Consider the following 18,075-nt stretch of genomic DNA (forward strand, 5'->3'; position numbering starts at 1 on the left):
GAACTGTCACCTCTCTACCTCCCAGATAGCCCCTCCTAGTCATCCCACCTGCACTGTGACCCCTTTACCCATTCCCCACACTGATACCCCCTGCATAGTGACACATCTACCCATTCCCCCATTAACCCCTGCACTGTGACCCCTTCACCCATTCCCCCCAATACCCCCCACATTGTGGCCCCTCTATCCATTCTACCCAATACCCTCAGCACTAAAACACCTCTACCCTCTCCCCCCGATTCACCCTGCACTATGACCCTTCTACCAATTCTCTCTTAATACCCCCTGAACTATGACCTCTCTATGCCCCTAAAACCCATAATACTATTTCCACCTATTCCCCACACAGATACCCCCTGCACAGTGACACCTCTACCCATTCCCCCATTAACCCCTGCACTGTGACCCCTCTATTCATCCCTCGATACCCTCTGCACTGAAACACCCCCCCCCCCCCGATTCCCCCTGCACTAAGACCCCTTTACCCATTCTCCCCCACTACCCCCTGAACTGAGACCCATCTATGCCTTTAATACCTCTAATACTAAAACCAGCGGCTTCCACGGCCCACACACAGTGTGCACCCTGCTGTGGGAACGAGTGGGGCAGAGGTGTTGTATGTGTTGACTAGTGTGCTTGCTTAATGTGAGCGAATAGGGCAGAGGGAGTGTGTTCGCTGCAGAGGCGCTGAGTAGAAATATGGGAGGAACCTTGTTGCAGAGCGGAGGAGATTGAACGCAATACTCTCAGGGTCCTGATCCCGGGACACATTATGGGACACAAACATTGCTGGACACCTGTCTGAAAATTAGGGCAGTCCTAGCAAATCTGGGAGCAGACCAGAGCCTTCGTCAAGTGGAAGAGTGGATTTTGATAATTCATTTTACGGTGTCTCCATCCAGGACAGAGTATTTTGTGAGCAGAGGGGGTTCTCTTCCTGAGAAATTAAGCAAAATAATTGGGAGCAGGGGATCTACTGCACCCAGTATATAACAATAACGATAAGTTTATAGATACACACCAGTAGAACATTTACCCAATCTATGAACATATAACATTAGTAAAACAAGCCCAATGGGAGTCCCTGTGAATTGCGTGCAGATATATAAATATTAAGCAAAGAGAAGTCTCAGTAAATTCCAGTTGCGAGAACCCATGGGAGATGATCACAGGTGCAATGTACATTCTGCCTTTGAAGAGCTGGGATAGTGGTGATGCAGCGAGCCTCTGAACTGCATTTGGCCAGCCTGGGACAGATCTACTCACTGAAAGGTTTGTGGTGTGACACCGGACCTCAGTGTCAACCTATCTACTCAACCCCTAACAGTTTCTAATCTACCATACAACTTGACCTCTAGCTGACTATGAGCCATCAGATGCCTAACCTGGCTCTACCCTAAGCTGTTTACTGAGTCCTGAGCTAAAGCTAGCTACAGAATCCCAGACCAGAAGGGACAGCAGTTAACTAAAGTAATAGGATCTTCAAATAAACTCTTATTTTAATAAAGAGTTTCACCTAAAAATAGGTGACCGCTACACACATACAGTAGCAAAGACCTGGCTATCTAGTGCTGTGCATGTGGACAGAGACACTTCTAACAATAGGATAACAATACTTCTGTCACTAAACTTCAGATACACACAACAGTTATACAATTAGAACACAGGAACACGTACCTAATAGTCTCTGCTTCTAGTCTGGATGAAATATTACAGTAACAACCCCTGCCTGGAAGGTTATGTGGTCCGATTCTGTGTCTACTTCCTGGAAACCCCCTCTTTATAAAGATATCAAAGTCCTCCAGATGGGGTTTCCTACCAAGCTAGCAGAGACAGGCAGTATCTGTTAATATTCTGTTCACCAAACAACAGCTATTTACAAATACAGACACTGTAAGGAAGCAGCCTCCTACACATGTGCCAAATCCCAATGGGGGCAGCTCTCCTATTAACCCCTTACATCGCCATCCTAATATTGTACAACAAATACAGTCCAGATAATTCTCTTTCTACAGATTAATCCGCATTGATCACATAACCACATCAATGAGGATGGAGGGGCACTGGATTCAATTGACTGAGAGGATGCTAAACCTCACTCTGGAGATTATTTTCCTGCTGACCGGAGAGGTAAGGCGCATTCTGGGAGGTCGCATGACATTACTCTTATCTCTATTAATAAAACACAGACCTGACCGGAAAGGTGAGGAGGATTCTGGGAGGTCACATGACATCACTCTTATCTCTATTAATAAAAAACAGACCTGACCAGAGAGGTGAGGAGGATTCTGGGAATGTGACATGATATTAATATTTTTGCTTAAATACAGAGGTTTCCTACTGTGAAGTCTGGAGATCATATGACCATCACAGTGCCTCCATGTGACTCCCTAAAACCTGAGAGACACAACATGCAGAAGATTCTAGAAGTCACCAAGAAGATGATGGAGCTGCTGACAGGAGAGGTGAGCGGTGCTGGGAATTCTGGGACATTATCCAGTAACAGACAAGGGATGTGTCTGGATGGTGACTGTATCATTGTGTGTGTCAGGTTCCTATAAGGTGTCAGGATGTCACTGTCTATTTCTCCATGGAGGAGTGGGAGTATTTAGAAGGACACAAGGATCTCTACAAGGACGTCATGATGGACAATCAGCCGCCCCTCACATCACCGGGTAAGAGGAGACTTTATTGTAAAGAAGAGAGCAGTACGGAGGGTCCACCTAGATCCCCCATCATCTGATAAACACATAGAAACAATGTATTCAGTCAGTGTGTGTGTTTTCTACAGATGGATCCAGTAATGGGAACCCACCAGAGAGATGTCCCCATCCTCTGTTGTCCTGGGATTCCACACAGGAAGGTCACACCATCCCTCACCATCATCAGGTGGGTGGAGTTGAGGGTCTGGAACATTATTATTATTATTATTATTATACAGGATTTATATAGCACCAACAGCGCTTTACAACATGAGGGCAGACAGTACAGTTACAATACAATTCAATACAGGAGGGATCAGAGGGCCCTGCTCGTTAGAGCTTACAATCTAGAAGGGAGGGTCAAGGGGAACAAAAGGTAACAGCAGTGGGGGGTATGATCAGATGGAGGAAGTGAAAATACAGTTGTTAGGTGTGGGTGGGGTAGGCTTCTCTGAAGAGGAGGGTTTTCAGGGATCGTCTAAAAGCTAATAGAGTAAGAGATAGGCGGACAGATTGGGGTAAGGAGTTCCATAGGATTGGAGAGGCTCTGGAAAAGTCCTGGAGGCGAGCATGGGAGGAGGTGACGAGGAAGCTAGAGAGCCAGAGGTCTTGAGAAGAACGAAGAGAAGGAGTAGGTTGGTATTTTGAGACTAGGCTAGTGATGTAGCTGGAGGCTAAGTTGTGGATGGCTTTGTAAGTTGTTTGTATTTTGAATTTAATTTGTTGGGTGAGCGGAAACCAGTGGAGGGATTAACAAAGAGGAGTAGCAGACACAGAGCGATTGGTAAGGTGGATGAGTCTGGCAGCAGCATTCATGATGGATTAAAGGGGGATAGACTATGTAGAGGTAAGCCAATGAGGAGGGAGTTGCAGTAGTCAAGGCAAAAGGTGACCAACGAGTGAATTAAGAGCTTTGTTGTGTCATTGGTTAGAAAGGGGCATATTTTGGAGATGTTGCGGAGGTTGAGGCGGCAGGATTTGGACAGTGATTCGGCGTGGGGCTTAAATGAGACTTTAAAATCCAGGACTACATCTAGGACCTTGGCATGCGGGGATGGACTTATAGTTGTGCCATTGTTTTTGACAGAGAGATCAGGGGAAGAGGCACGTGGGGTAGGAAAAATGATAAATTCAGTCTTGTATAGATTAAGTTTGAGGAAGTGGTGTGACATCCAGACTGATATATCTGATAGTAAATCAGTAATACGTGAGGAGGAACATGTGTGGACTCTACAGGATGATGATATTTTCTTTTACTAAGTCTTTATTGGTAGTAAAGTAAATTCAACAGATTAGTGTAACAGTGTGATGGTTACATCAAACATAAGATAGAGAGGAAGATCGCAACAAAGGGATGTTATATACATGGTACAATATTCATCAGTACAATAGAAAGCAGCAGCGATACATCGCAATGAAGATTATTTAATGCCCCAGAGTATATTGTATGGTAGGCAAAAGCTCGGAAACCCCAAGCAATAAAGAGGGGTGCATACATAGATTAACTGCATATTGATTATGGATAAGAGAAAAATAATTGTTTGTTTTTTATTTTTTGTTTTTTTTTTTCATTTTATTTTTTTCATCACTGTAACCATCTTCACTGGACCGACTCCTGGAAACCCGGAGTGTCAGAGAAAGTATATAGAAAAGGAATGGTTAGACTGTAGAAGACAAGTGGGGATATAAGAGAAAAAAAAAGGAGGAGAGAAAGGAGGGAAGAGTCCGTTGGGGGGCGGGGGGTGGGTGCTGTTGAACCCGGAGGACTGGTTGTATTGATATCCATGGTTGCCAGACCCTGAGAAATTTTTTGTGAGTATCAGAGATGAGGGCCGCCAGTTTCTCATTAATCATAATGTCGTTCATGCGGTTTTTAACTGCTTCGAAGCGGAGTACTGGGGTTTTCCATGCCCTCGCAATGGTCAACTTAGTTGCATTAAAAAAAAGGTGCAGGGCCAATTGGCGTTTCGGTCGGAGGAGTTCAAGGATAGGTTTACACAGAAGGGCTTCTTAGGGGTCTCTTTTAAGGTTGGAGAAAAAAATCGATTTAAATCTTGAATCGGGTTGAGAGGGCAAATCAATTCAAAATTTAAGCAAATTGATTTTTTTTTTTTTTTTTTTTCCCACCGCGCCGGTCTCGAGGAGCTGCGGGCAGGAGTTTTTAGGCGAGGCCGTGGCTTCGGCCTAGTCCGCTAGACCGGACACCACGGACTAGCCTCACTTAAAAACTCCTGCCCGCAGCTCCTCGAGACCGGCACGGTGTCCACAAGAAAAAAAAAAAACTCAATTCAAATCGTGAATTGAGTTTTTTTTTTTTAGGAAAATCTTCCAGCCCTACCCTGACCCATAGTCTACATGCTTTGAGACAAGTCCATCAAATGTGGGCCATGGTACCTTCCTGCGAACAACCCCGGTAACAGTGAGGGGAATAGGAAGGTATAAAACTAGCTAGTCTAGCTGGCATATAATACCATCTATAGAACACTTTGTATGCATCTTCCAGAATGAGAACATTCCTAGAACTCTTCGTAAGGGCTATTGTCATGATTTGCCAGTCCTCTGGGTCCAACTGTTTACCCAAGTCTCTTGGAGATGATACGCTCTCACTGGGGGTTTCCTAGAGGAAATGATTGAGGAGTAAAGAAAAGATATTAATCCCGGGGAATGGGGTTTAGCCCTGCAGATGCTTTCAAAGGGGGTTAAGGTGTATGGGGTAGGTCGGGCCTTTGTGAGTTGTTGGAGAAAGTGTTTAATTTGAAGGTAACTATAATGTTCCCGAAGGGGGATATCATGGGAAGATCTGAGAACAGCGAATGTTTTTATTCTCGTAGGGGTGAACAGAGAATTAATGTTTTGAAGGTAACTATAATGTTCCCGAAGGAGGATATCATGGGAAGATCTGAGAACAGCGAATGTTATTATTCTCGTAGGGGTGAACAGAGAATGAATGTCAGTGAATCCATTATCCGTCCACCACGAGAATTGTTTATTATTCTCACAACTGGAGGAAATAAAGGGCAGTGAGTAAGACGCAGTAATGGTAAGTGGGGGGGGGGGATAGTAGTCCTGCCAAGAATTTAACAGAGTCCCATAGGCAAAGAGAGTGTGTCATACATGGCCCAAACCCATGTGGGCATTTTGTGGGGGGGGGAGCCAGGGTACAGAGGAAATGGGAATAGGGTGAGATTCGACCAGATCAATGGTGGCCCATAGCGGCATTTGATATGTGTCATGAAGGTGAGATAGTGGGACTGTGTTCGCTGCCGTGTAGTATGCCTGAAGATTGGGGACCGAAAGACCTCTGTTGATCCGCCGAGCGTACAGAGTCCGCTTATTGATCCGGAAGACGATATTTTCTGTGTGATCTCACATCATAAATACTTCTATTTTACAGATGTTATTTTCTACCATTCTGTTGGTTTAGGGTGAAGATCTGATGAACATGAAAGTTGAGGGTGAAGTAGAAGAGACGTATGTGAGGGATGATCAGCAATATACGGAGGAGGCTGGAATGATGAGGACATTGAAAAAAGAGGAGGACAATCCTACAGAGATCAGCACAGGTGAGACATACTATATTCTTCTGTTATCTCTGCTCTGTTACTGCACACTGATTGGTCCAGAGTAGGGAGGGAGATGAGTGATTATCAGCCAATAATAGGTTGATAATAGTCACTGATACATGTTCTGCACATTAGAACTTCTTTTCTCTCAGATAAACCCCCTTCTCTCTGCTGCAGACACAATGGGGTTGAATTACTAGAACTGGAGAGTGCAAAATCTGGTGCAGCTCTGCATAAAAATCAGCTTTCAGGTTTTCTGTCCAAGCTTAACCACTTAAGGACCGCCCGCCGTCGTTATACAGCGGCAGTTTGAAGGAAGATATCGTTATGGCAGCAGCTAGCTGCCATAACCCTGGTATCCCCGTCCTCAGCGGGCGGTCCACTACAAGATAAAAGTGGTCTCTGCGGCGGATTCACAGCGAGATCACTTTTATCGGTCGCGATCCGGTGCCCTCCGCCACTGCCAACGGCTCCGGTAAGTGGCGGAGGGCACTGGATCGCGGCGGCCCCCTGGGTTGACATGGAGATGAGTGAGGGGAAGATGGCCCCCACCCGTCTCCATGACACTGCAGGGCGGAAGCGACATCAAAACGTCACTTCTGCCCATAGCTCTTAAAGGGCCAATTTATTTTTTTAAATGACAATTTTTTTTTTTTTTTATTGCATTTTAGTGTAAATATGAGATCTGGGGTTTTTTTGACCCCAGATCTCATATTTAGGAGGTCCTGTCATGCTTTTTTTTATTACAAGGGATTTTTTACATTCCTTGTAAAAGGAATACAAGTGACATTTTTTTTCTTAAAAAAACAGTGTAAAAATAATAAAAAAAATTAAATTTTAAACGCGCCCCGTCCCGACGAGCTCGCGTGAAGAAGCGAACGCATACGTGAGTAGCGCCCGCATATTAAAACAGTGTTCAAACCACACATGTGAGGTATCGCTGCGATCGGTAGAGCGAGAGCAATAATTCTAGCCCTAGATCTCCTCTGTAACTTAAAACATGCAACCTGTAGAATCTTTTAAACGTCGCCTATGGAGATTTTTAAGGGTGAAAGTTTTGAGGCGGGCACAATTTTGAAGCGTGACATGTTGGGTATCAATTTACTCTGTGTAATATTATCTTTCACAATATAAAAAAAAATATGGGCTAATTTTACTGTTGTCTTATTTTTTAATTCAAAAAAATTTATTTTTTCCAAAAAAAGTGCGCTTGTAAGACCGCTGCGCAAATACGGTGTGACAGAAAGTATTGCAACGACCGCCATTTTATTGTCTGCGGTGTTCGGAAAAAAAAAGTATAATGTTTGGGGTTTCTAAGTAATTTTCTAGCAAAAAAAAAATGTTTTTAACTTGAAAACAACAAATCTCAGAAAGAGGCTCGGTCCTTAAGTGGTTAATTGAAGTTAGAAGCTGATGGGCTACAATTAGGGATGAGCCGAACACCCCCCTGTTCGGTTCGCACCAGAACTTGCGAACAGGCAAAAAATTTGTTCGAACACGTGAACACCGTTAAAGTCTATGGGACACAAACATGAATAATCAAAAGTGCTAATTTTAAAGGCTTATATGCAAGTTATTGTCATAAAAAGTGTTTGGGGACCCGGGTCCTGCCCCAGGGGACATGGATCAATGCAAAAAAAAGTTTTAAAAACGGCCGTTTTTTTCGGGAGCAGTGATTTTAATAATGCTTAAAGTGAAACAATAAAAGTGTAATATCCCTTTAAATTTTGTACCTGGGGGGTGTCTATAGTATGCCTGTAAAGGGGCGCATGTTTCCCGTGTTTAGAACAGTCTGACAGCAAAATGACATTTCAAAGGAAAAAAAGTTGTTTAAAACTACTCGCAGCTATTAATGAATTGCCGGTCCGACAATACACATAAAAGTTCATTGATAAAAACGGCATGGGAATTCCCCACAGGGGAACCCCGAACCAAAATTTAAAAAAAAATGATGTGGGGGTCCCCCTAAATTCCATACCAGGCCCTTCAGGTCTGGTATGGATATTAAGGGGAACCCCGGCCAAAATAAAAAAAATGGCGTGGGGTCCCCCTCAAAATCTATACCAGGCCCTTATCCAAGCATGCAACCTGGCAGGCCACGGGAAAAGAGGGGGGGATGAGAGAGCGCCCCCCTCTCCTGAACCGTACCAGGCCACATGCCCTCAACATTGGGAGGGTGCTTTGGGGTAGCTCCCCAAAACACCTTGTCCCCATGTTGATGGGGACAAGGGCCTCATCCCCACAACCCTTGCCCGGTGGTTGTGGGGGTCTGCGGGCGGGGGGCTTATCGGAATCTGGAAGCCCCCTTTAAAAAGGGGACCCCCAGATCCCGGCCCTCCCCCCTGTGTGAAATGGTAAGGGGGTACAAAAGTACCCCTACCCTTTCACAAAAAAAGTGTCAAAAATGTTAAAAATGACAAGAGACAGTTTTTGACAACTCCTTTATTTAAATGCTTCTTTTTCTTCTATCTTCTTTCGGTTTCTTCCTCCATCTTCTACTTTTTCTGGTTCTTCTGGTTCTTCCTCCGGTGTTCTCGTCCAGCATCTCCTCCACAGCGTCTTCTTCCCTTCTTCCCCTCGGGCCGCTCCGCATCCATGATGGCATGGTGGGAGGCTCCCGCTGTGTGACGCTTCTCCTCTTCTGACGGCTCTTAAATAATGGAGGGCGGGGCCACCCGGTGACCCTGCCCCCTCTGACGCACGGGGACTTCCCTGTGGCATTCCCCGTGATGTCAGAGGGGGCGGGGTCTCCGTTATTTAAGAACCGTCAGAAGAGGAGAAGCGTCACACAGCGGGAGCCTCCCACCATGCCATCATGGATGCGGGGAGAAGAAGGGAAGAAGACGCTGCGGAGGAAGATGCCGGACAAGAACACCGGAGGAAGAACCAGAAGAACCAGAAGAAGAATAAGAAGATGGAGGAAGAAACCGAAGGAAGATAGAAGATAGAAGAAAGAAGAAGCATTTAAATAACGGAATAGTCAAACACTGTCTCTTGTCATTGTTAACATTTTTGACAGTTTTTTTGTGAAATGGTAGGGGGTACAAATACCCCCTTACCATTTCACACAGGGGGGAGGGCCGGGATCTGGGGGTCCTCTTGTTAAAGGGGGCTTCCAGATTCCGATAAGCCCCCCGCCCGCAGACCCCAAGAACCACCGGGCAAGGGCTGTGGGGATGAGGCCCTTGTCCCCATCAACATGGGGACAAGGTGTTTTGGGGGGCTACACCAAAGCACCCTCCCAATGTTGAGGGCATGTGGCCTGGTACGGTTCAGGAGGGGGGGGGGCGCTCTCTTGTCCCCCCCTCTTTTCCTGCGGCCTGCCAGGTTGCGTGCTCGGATAAGGGTCTGGTATGGATTTTTGGGGGGACCCCATGCCAATTTTTTTTTTTTTTGAATTTTGGCCGGGGTTCCCCTTAATATCCATACCAGACCTGAAGGGCCTGGTATGGAATTTAGGGGGACCCCCCACGTCATTTTTTTAAAATTTTCGGTATTTCGGTTCGGGGTTCCCCTGTGGGGAATTCCCATGCCGTTTTTATCAATGAACTTTTATGTGTATTGTCGGACCGGCAATTCATTAATAGCCGCGAGTAGTTTTAAATTACTTTTTTTCCTTTGAAATGTCATTTTGCTGTCAGACTGTTCTAAACACGGGAAACACACTTTTAAAGGGTGTTCGAATTTCACCCCAAATTGTTCGCTGTTCGAGTTCGACTCAAACTCGAAGCTCATGCCTAGCTACAATGTACAGCTGCACCAGATTTCGTACTCTCCAGTTTTAGTAAATCAACCCCTATGTATAATTTATATAGCTTCTGGGGTTCATCTGGCAGCATTAGGTTGTGTTTTACAGTAGCACAAATATAATAACATAGAATGTTCCTTGGTCCCTCATCTTTAGGCAGGCTTGTAGCTGAAGGCTACCATAAAACTCTATTTACAGTTTTTTTGGAATGAAAATTAAGAAGGAACATAGAAAAGGAAATGACCTCCAGTGCTGCTTATCACCAGAATTCCAGGACTACGGTCACTTGTTCTGTGGAGGGAGTGTTCAACTTCACTCCACGTTCTGTCTGCAGTTGTTTCATTAGAGACTCTGTTTCATTTTGCAGCATGAGGAGTGAGACTCCACATGCTGCTTACAGTTCATTTAGTAAGGCTATTGCTTTGTATTTCCAAGTTTTGTAGCCGCATCATGCTTTTACATTGTTAGTTATCACTTTGTTTGGTTTGCTTTAAGTTTTCAATTTCAAAATTATATTTATATTGCTACATTTCTCCTTTCTAATGCAGTTTGGGTCCTTCTTATTGTTTTTTTTGCCCTCGCGTCTCTTGCCCGCGGCAAGCTCCGTGAGTCGGGTTGCGGGTCCCGTGGACTCGATCGCCGCGGGGATACCCGCGATCGCCTCACGGGGAGGAAGATGCTACTGTAAATGAGCATCTCCCCATTCTGCCTAGTGACAAGTGTCACTGATCTCTGCACCCTGTCATCGGAGCAGAGATCAGTGACGTGTCACACACAGCCATGCCCCTCACAGTTAGAAACACGCCCCTAGGACACACTTAACCCCTACACTGCCACCTAGTGGTTAACCCCTTCACTGCCAGTGTCATTTACACAGTTATCAGTGCATTTTTATAGCACTGATTGCTGTATAAATGACAATGGTCCCAAGAATGTCCGATGTGTCCGCCATAATGTCGCAGTCACAATAAAAATCGCTGATCGCCGTAAGTTAATAAAAAAAAAAAAAAAATTATTAATAAAAATGCCATAAAACTATCCCCTATTTTGTAAAGGCTATAACTTTTGCGCAAACCGATCAATAATCGATTATTGTGATTTTTTTATTTATTTATTTTTTAAATAATATAAATATGTAGAAGAATACATATTGGCCTAAACTGAGGAAAAAAAAAATTTTTATATATTTTTGGGGGAGTTTTATTATAGCAAAAAGTAAAAAATAATGCGTTTTTTTTCAAAATTGTTTATAGCGCAAAAAATAAAAAGCGCAGAGATGATCAAATACCACTAAAAGAAAGCTCTATTTGTGGGAAAAAAAGGTCATCAATTTTGTTTGGGAGCCACGTCGCACGACCGCGCAATTGTCAAAGCGACGCAGTGCCGAATCGCAAAAAGTGCTCTGTCAGGAAGGGGGTAAATTCTTTCGGGGCTGCAGTGGTTAAGAGGGAAGTTTCAGGAAAAAAACTTTCCACGGACCCCTTTACATTCCAAAGCATGTCCTTTACATTACACAGACCCCCCTTTACATTAAACAGACCCCTGCAATTAAACTATGCAGACCCCCGCACATTGCACAGACCTCCTGAACTCCCAGGAGACACCCCAGTCTTCTGGGTCAGCACTGCCAGCATACTCTAAAGTTTAACCGATTGCCGACCGCCCCGCGCCGATATACGTCGGCAGAAGGGCACGTACAGGGCATATTTAACATACCTGTAGGTTGTCCTTTAAGAAGCGGTTTGCGGGCGCGTCCACCGCGAGCTCCGTGAGTGTGATCGCGGGTCCCGCAGACTCGATGTCCGCGGGGATACCCGCGATCGTCTCACGGAGAGGAAGAACGGGGAAATGCTGATGTAAACAAGCATCTCCCCATTCTGCCTAGTGACACTGATCACAGCTCCTTGTAATCGGAAGCAGTGATCAGTGTTGTGTCACACGTAGCCCCTCCCCCCCACAGTTAGAATCACTCCCTAGGACACACTTAACCCCTTTCACTGCAGTCACATTTACACTGTAATCAATGCATTTTTAATCGCACTGATCGCTGTATAAATGTGAATGGTCCCAAAATAGCGCCAAAAGTGTCCGATCTGTCCGCCATAATGTCGCAGTCACGATAAAAAGCGCTGATCAACGCCATTACTAGTATTAAAAAAAAAAAAATTATTAATAAAAATGCCATAAAACTATCCCCTATTTTGTAGACGCTATAACTTTTGCGCAAACCAATCAATAAAGGCTTATAGCGATGTTTTTGGTAAAAAAAAAAAAAAAAAAGAATACGTATCGGCCTAAACCTGAGGGAAAATTTTTTTTTAATATATTTTTTTGAGGATATTTATTATAGCAAAAAGTAAAAAAGAATGCGTTTTTTTTTCAAAATTGATGCAATTTTTTTGTTTATAGCGCAAAAAATAAAAACCGCTGAGGTGATCAAATACCACCAAAAGAAAGCTCTATTTGTGGGGAAAAAAGGACGTTAATTTTGTTTGGGAGCCACGTCGCACGACCGCGCAATTGTCAGTTAAAGCGACGCAGTGCCGAATCGCAAAAAGTGCTCTGGTCTTTGGCCAGCCAAATGGTCCGGGGCTTAAGCGGTTAAAAAAAAATCTGCCAGTCCCTTCTCATACATTCTTCCTACACTGTGTCACTGTCATTGTAAACCAAAGCCTGCAAATACCTCATTAGCTCCATTCTTTCTGGCTGGTCACATGATCGCTCTCCTCTGATGTTTCACGTGACTGCTCTCCTCCTCCAATCTAAAGCTACACTCGGAGGAGGAGAGCGGCCGGAAAGAATGGCGGGAATGAGGTATTTGCGGCCTTCGGTTTACTATGACACTTACACAGTCTACAAAGGATCTATGGAAGGGGCTGGCAGTGATTTTTTTTTTTTTTTTTTTTAATCTTTAGAATACATTGGTGGGCTGTCTCAGGACCACGAGAGGCGGGGCGGCCGGCATGACCCCCCCCCCCCCCCCCCCCAATGTGTGGCACTCGGGGTGGACCGCCCCGTTGGTAAAAAAAAAAAATATATTGACGTATAACACACAGGCACTGTTTTTCCTGTTTTCAGGGGGAAAAAGTTACAGGCCGATAAATACGGTATTTTATAAGCATATCTTCCTCAAATGATATATGCAGTGTATGTACTATGTGTGAAATGATTGTATGATATATACGTTATTTCGTCTATAAATAAAGATTAAAAAAAGATACTGCTTAGAATTTTTTGAGATATGACTACCAAATGTTATGAAGATAAGACAGAGAAAAAACAGAGTGCATAGTTCAGGAGTGCACTACATAAACAATGCACATGCCCATGTATGCAGCCTCACCAGTGCCCAGCAATGCAGCCTCACGTGTGCCCAGCAATGCAGCCTCACATGTGCCCATCTATGCAGCCTCACGTGTGCCCATCTATGCAGCTTCACGTGTGCCCATCTATGCAGCCTCACGTTTGCCCATCTATGCAGCCTCACGTTTGCCCATCTATGCAGCCTCACGTTTGCCCATCTATGCAGCTTCACGTGTGCCCATCGATGCAGCCTCACGTGTGCCCATCGATGCAGCCTCACGTGTGCCCATCGATGCAGCCTCACGTGTGCCCATCGATGCAGCCTCACGTGTGCCCATCGATGCAGCCTCACGTGTGCCCAGCGATGCAGCCTCACGTGTGCCCAGCGATGCAGCCTCACGTGTGCCCAGCGATGCAGCCTCACGTGTGCCCAGCGATGCAGCCTCACCTGTGCAGGGCAGAGGAGAGCTGATCATCACACAGATCCTGGGCGAGTGCTGAGGCAGAGGGGGCAGTCCGCTGAGGGGGGTTGTTTCAGGCCGGTGTCTCCCACTGTGTCAGCTTTAATTTGAATTGCCGGGTACCCGCTGTCACACAAGCCCTGCCTCCTGGACTGGCTCTTACCTATGAGAGACAGCACATGTCCATTGGACAAGTGTGCTGTCTGTCGAAGGAGAAAACCAGGAGGCGGGACTTGTGGGACAGCAGCTGACACAGTGGGAGAGGTCGGCCTGACACACCCCCCTGTGTGTGGCACCTGGGATGCACCGCCCCCCCCCGCCTCAGCACCCGCCCAGGATCAGCCTGCACCTGGCACCGCCCCTGCAATCCGGGGACAGACGTACTCCGGGAATGTCTGGTCACCCTATTCTACAAGGCTGAAATTTGAACCTCTTGTTTATCAGAGATCACATGACCCAGTGCCTGGTCTTGTTGTGTGAAAAGCATGCACCTCCCAGTCCTCAAGGGTTCCTGCTCTCCAGACTGCTTAAATGTAGGAGGACCACAGGCCTTTTGAGTGAAGGAGAGAAGGGTCCCGGCTTGTTGGGACATCCATAGATAACAACTGCTTACTCATATCTGCCTTTACCAGATAAAATCTTGATTTAGGTAATGTATATAACAATTATGTTTTTATGTTTCCAGAACACATCATTGAGAAACTTTTAAATGAATGTCTCACTTTATCTCCAGGTTGTAAAATGGAAGATGAGGACAGCACAAGAGATTGTGCAGGAGAAAAGACAATGAGCTCAGCTATGGATGGTGGACTTCACAGTGTGGATGGACCATCAAATCCCTCTGAATCTGAGCAACCTCATACTGTGAGGGATGGTGCCGGAATTCAGGGGGAGGGGAAATTTTCCTCTCTTGAATTTGGGGAAAGTTTTAGCTCTGAATTAAGTCTTACTGTACGTCAGAGATCTCACATGGGTAAGAAGGTCCATTCCTGTTCTGAGTGTGGTAAATGTTTTTCAAAGAATTCAGAATTAGTTAAACATCAAAGATATCACACAGGAGAGAAGCCTTATTCCTGCCTGGAGTGCGGGAAGTGTTTTGCAGACACATCCGGTCTTTGCAGACACCTGAGGGTTCATACAGGGGAGAAGCCATATTCCTGTCCTGAGTGTGGAAAATGTTTTTCACGGAAATCAGACCTTGTTAAACATCAGAGATCTCACACAGGTGAGAAGCCGTATTCCTGCTCTGAGTGCAGGAAATATTTTTCAGAGATATCTGCTCTTCACAAACATCAGATGATTCATACAGGGGAGAAGCCATTTTCCTGTATGCAATGTGGGAAGTGTTTTTCTCAAAAAGCAGACCTTCTAACACATCAGAGATCTCACACAGGCGAGAAGCCATATTCCTGCCCTGAATGTGGGAAATGTTTTTCAGAGAAATCTAATCTTTACAGACATCAGAAGATTCATACTGGGGAAAAACCATATTCCTGCCCTGAATGCGGGAAATGTTTTTCACAGAACTCAAACCTTATTGTACATCGAAGATCTCATACACCGAAGAAGCTGTATTCCTGCTCTGAATGTGGGAAATGTTTTTTACGGTTGTCCAGTCTTTGCAATCATCAGAAGTCTCACAGGGAGAAGAAGCTGTATCCCTGTCATGAGTGCAGGAAATTTTTTCAACAGAAAGCAGACCTTGTTAGACATCAAAGATCTCACACAGGGGAGAAGCCGTATTCCTGCCCAGAGTGCGAGAAATGTTTTTCAGAGAAGTCCAGTCTTTGCAGACATCAGAGGATTCACACAGGGGAGAAGCCGTATTTCTGTTCTGAGTGCGGGAAATGTTTTTCACAGAAATCAGACCTTATTAAACATCAGAGATCCCACACTGTAGAAGCCGTACACCTGTCCTGACAAACATCAAGTGTTATGTCGCGTACACACGATAGGATTTTCCGACAACAAAACCGTGGATTTTTTTCCCAAGGATGTTGGCTCAAACTTGTCTTGCATACACACGGTCACACAAATGTTGTCAGAAATTCCGAACGTCAAGAACGCGGTGACGTACAACATGTACGACGAGCCAAGAAAAAGTTCAATAGCCAGTGCGGCTCTTCTGCTTGATTCCGAGCATGCGTGGACTTTTGTGCGTCGGACTTATGTATACACGCTGGGAATTTCTGACAACAAGTTTTGTTGTCGAAAATTTGACAACCTGCTCTCAAACATTTGTTTGCAGAAATTCTGACAACAAATGTTCTATGGAGCATACACACGGTCGGACTTTCTGATAACAAGCTCACATCCAACATTTGTTGTCGGAAAATTCTATTGTGTGTACAGGGCAAAACTGTACATCAGTTTTGCCACACACTTGAAAAGCTATTTTCCTGCCCTTAGTGTGATAAATGTCATCTACGGAAATCAGGGCTTGTCACACATCACAGATCTTGCAGAGTGAAGAAGCTGTAACCCTGTCTTAAGTGTGGGAAATGTTATAAACTGAAATAAGAACTTATCAAACATCAAAGATCTCATACAGGGGAGAAGCCGTATTCCTGCCCTAAGTGTGGAAAATGTTATACATGGAAGTCAAACTTTGCTATACAAGAGGAGAAGTCATATTTATTTTCTGAGTGTAGAAAATGTTTGTCCGGATACCTCCATGGTATCACATATTGGTTGACTCTGCCCTCTGATCAATCTGTTCAGAACAGAATAAATACATTTCAAACCCAACCTACCAAGCGTGTTCCTTTTTGTATTATGTTTCTATGAGAAGGTGATATGTCATGTGTAAGGATTAGTGATGGGCTGAACAACTCTCGGTTCGCACCAGAACTCCCGAACAGGGAAGAAGTTCTGACTCGAGCTGCAAGCTCTATTAAAGTCTATGGGACCCGAACATGAAAAATGAAAAGTCCCCATTTTGAAGGCTTATATGGAAGTCATTGGCCATAAAAGGGGTATGGGGGTCCGGGTACTGCAGTGATTTTAATTATGCTTAACCACTTCACGCAAAGTGACGTACCCGTACTTTGACACTAAATCCTGGGGTTATGGCAGCTAGCTGCCATAACCCCAGTATGTTCAGGAACGCTGTGCGTTTCTCTTTAGATAAAAATGGTCTCTGTGGCGGATTTGCCGCAAGATTACTTTTATCGGCGGCGAAAGAGGGGCCCCAACCTCACCGCGTTCCGGTCGTCTATGCCGCTTACCGGGCTCGCTAGTAGCGGCGGAGACGATTGCGTCCTCTCCCGTGGATGCCTGGTTGCCGACTGAGGGGAAGATGGCCCCTGCTCGGCTCCATAGCATGGGAGGGTGGAAGCAATGTCAAATGTCACTTCCGCCCATAGCTCTTAAAGGAGAATTTTTTTTTTTTATTGCATTTTAGTGTAAATATGAGATCTGGGGTCTCTTTGACCCCAGATTTCATATTTAAGAGGTCCTGTCATGCTTTTTTTTTATATTACAAGGGATGTTTACATTCCTTGTAATAGGAATAAAAGTGACCCAAATGTTTTTAGAAAAAAAGACAGTGTCAAAATAAAAAATTAAAAGTAAAATAAATAAGAAAAAAAAATCACACATGTGAGGTATCTCCGTGATCGCTAGAGCGAGAGCAATAATTCTAGCCCTAGACCTCCTCTGTAACTCAAAACTGGTAACCTGTAGAAATTTTGAAACATCGCCTATGGAGAGTTAAAAGGGTAAAAGTTTGTCGCCATTCCACGAGCGGGCGCAATTTTGAAGCGTGACATGTTGGGTATCAATTTACTCGGCGTAACATTATCTTTCACAATATAAAAAAAAATTGGGCTAACTTTACTGTTGTCTTATTTTTTTATTCAAAAAAGTGTATTTTTTTTCCAAAAAAAGTGCACTTGTAAGACCGCTGCGCAAATACGGTGTGACAAAGTATTTCAACGACTGCCATTTTATTAAAGTTATTTTCTAGCAACTGATTTTAACTTGTAAACAACAAGTGTAAAAAAGAGGCTCGGTCCTTAAAGTGGAGTTCCACCCAAAAATGGAACTTCCGCCTTAAGTGCAGGTGACCCCCTGACATGCCATATTTGGAATGTGTCACAGACCTAGCCGGGACAGAGGCTGTTGGAGAGGACTGTATGCAAGCCTGTTGCCTTGGGTTGGAAAGCACTTGCCCTGTTTTATACCAGCGAGACGGAGGGCTGCAATCCAGAGCTCCACCCGAATCAGCTGCCTGAGCTCCAGGTATTCATCCTCCGACACAGTCCTGGTGTACGTTGAAAGGATGATCCGCAGCAGCC

At 44.9% G+C, this 18,075-nt stretch overlaps 1 protein-coding gene across 1 annotated transcript; it reads left to right on the plus strand.

Annotated features, from left to right (window-relative positions):
* The first annotated feature begins 2,500 nt into the window (after nucleotides 1–2,500).
* On the plus strand, nucleotides 2,501–16,525 carry LOC141121603 (uncharacterized). Its single transcript, XM_073611252.1, has 4 exons — nucleotides 2,501–2,675; nucleotides 2,792–2,889; nucleotides 6,127–6,265; nucleotides 14,511–16,525. Exons 1-4 carry the CDS (start codon nucleotides 2,591–2,593, stop codon nucleotides 15,695–15,697), a joined length of 1,509 nt encoding a protein of 502 aa, XP_073467353.1. The 5' UTR covers nucleotides 2,501–2,590; the 3' UTR covers nucleotides 15,698–16,525.
* The last annotated feature ends 1,550 nt before the right edge of the window (nucleotides 16,526–18,075 follow it).

Source organism: Aquarana catesbeiana, unplaced genomic scaffold, assembly GCF_042186555.1.
Source record: "Aquarana catesbeiana isolate 2022-GZ unplaced genomic scaffold, ASM4218655v1 unanchor226, whole genome shotgun sequence".
Lineage (NCBI taxonomy): Eukaryota > Metazoa > Chordata > Amphibia > Anura > Ranidae > Aquarana > Aquarana catesbeiana.

What these genes read in the sequence shown, in the direction of transcription:
- LOC141121603 (XM_073611252.1), top strand. Translation starts at nt 2,591, where the DNA reads ATGGAGGAGTGGGAGTATTTAGAAGGACACAAGGATCTCTACAAGGAC. An exon ending in GCCGCCCCTCACATCACCGG is followed by an intron (nt 2,676 to 2,791) that starts GTAAGAGGAGAC and finishes TGTTTTCTACAG; the next exon opens with ATGGATCCAGTAATGGGAAC. An exon ending in CCATCCCTCACCATCATCAG is followed by an intron (nt 2,890 to 6,126) that starts GTGGGTGGAGTT and finishes CTGTTGGTTTAG; the next exon opens with GGTGAAGATCTGATGAACAT.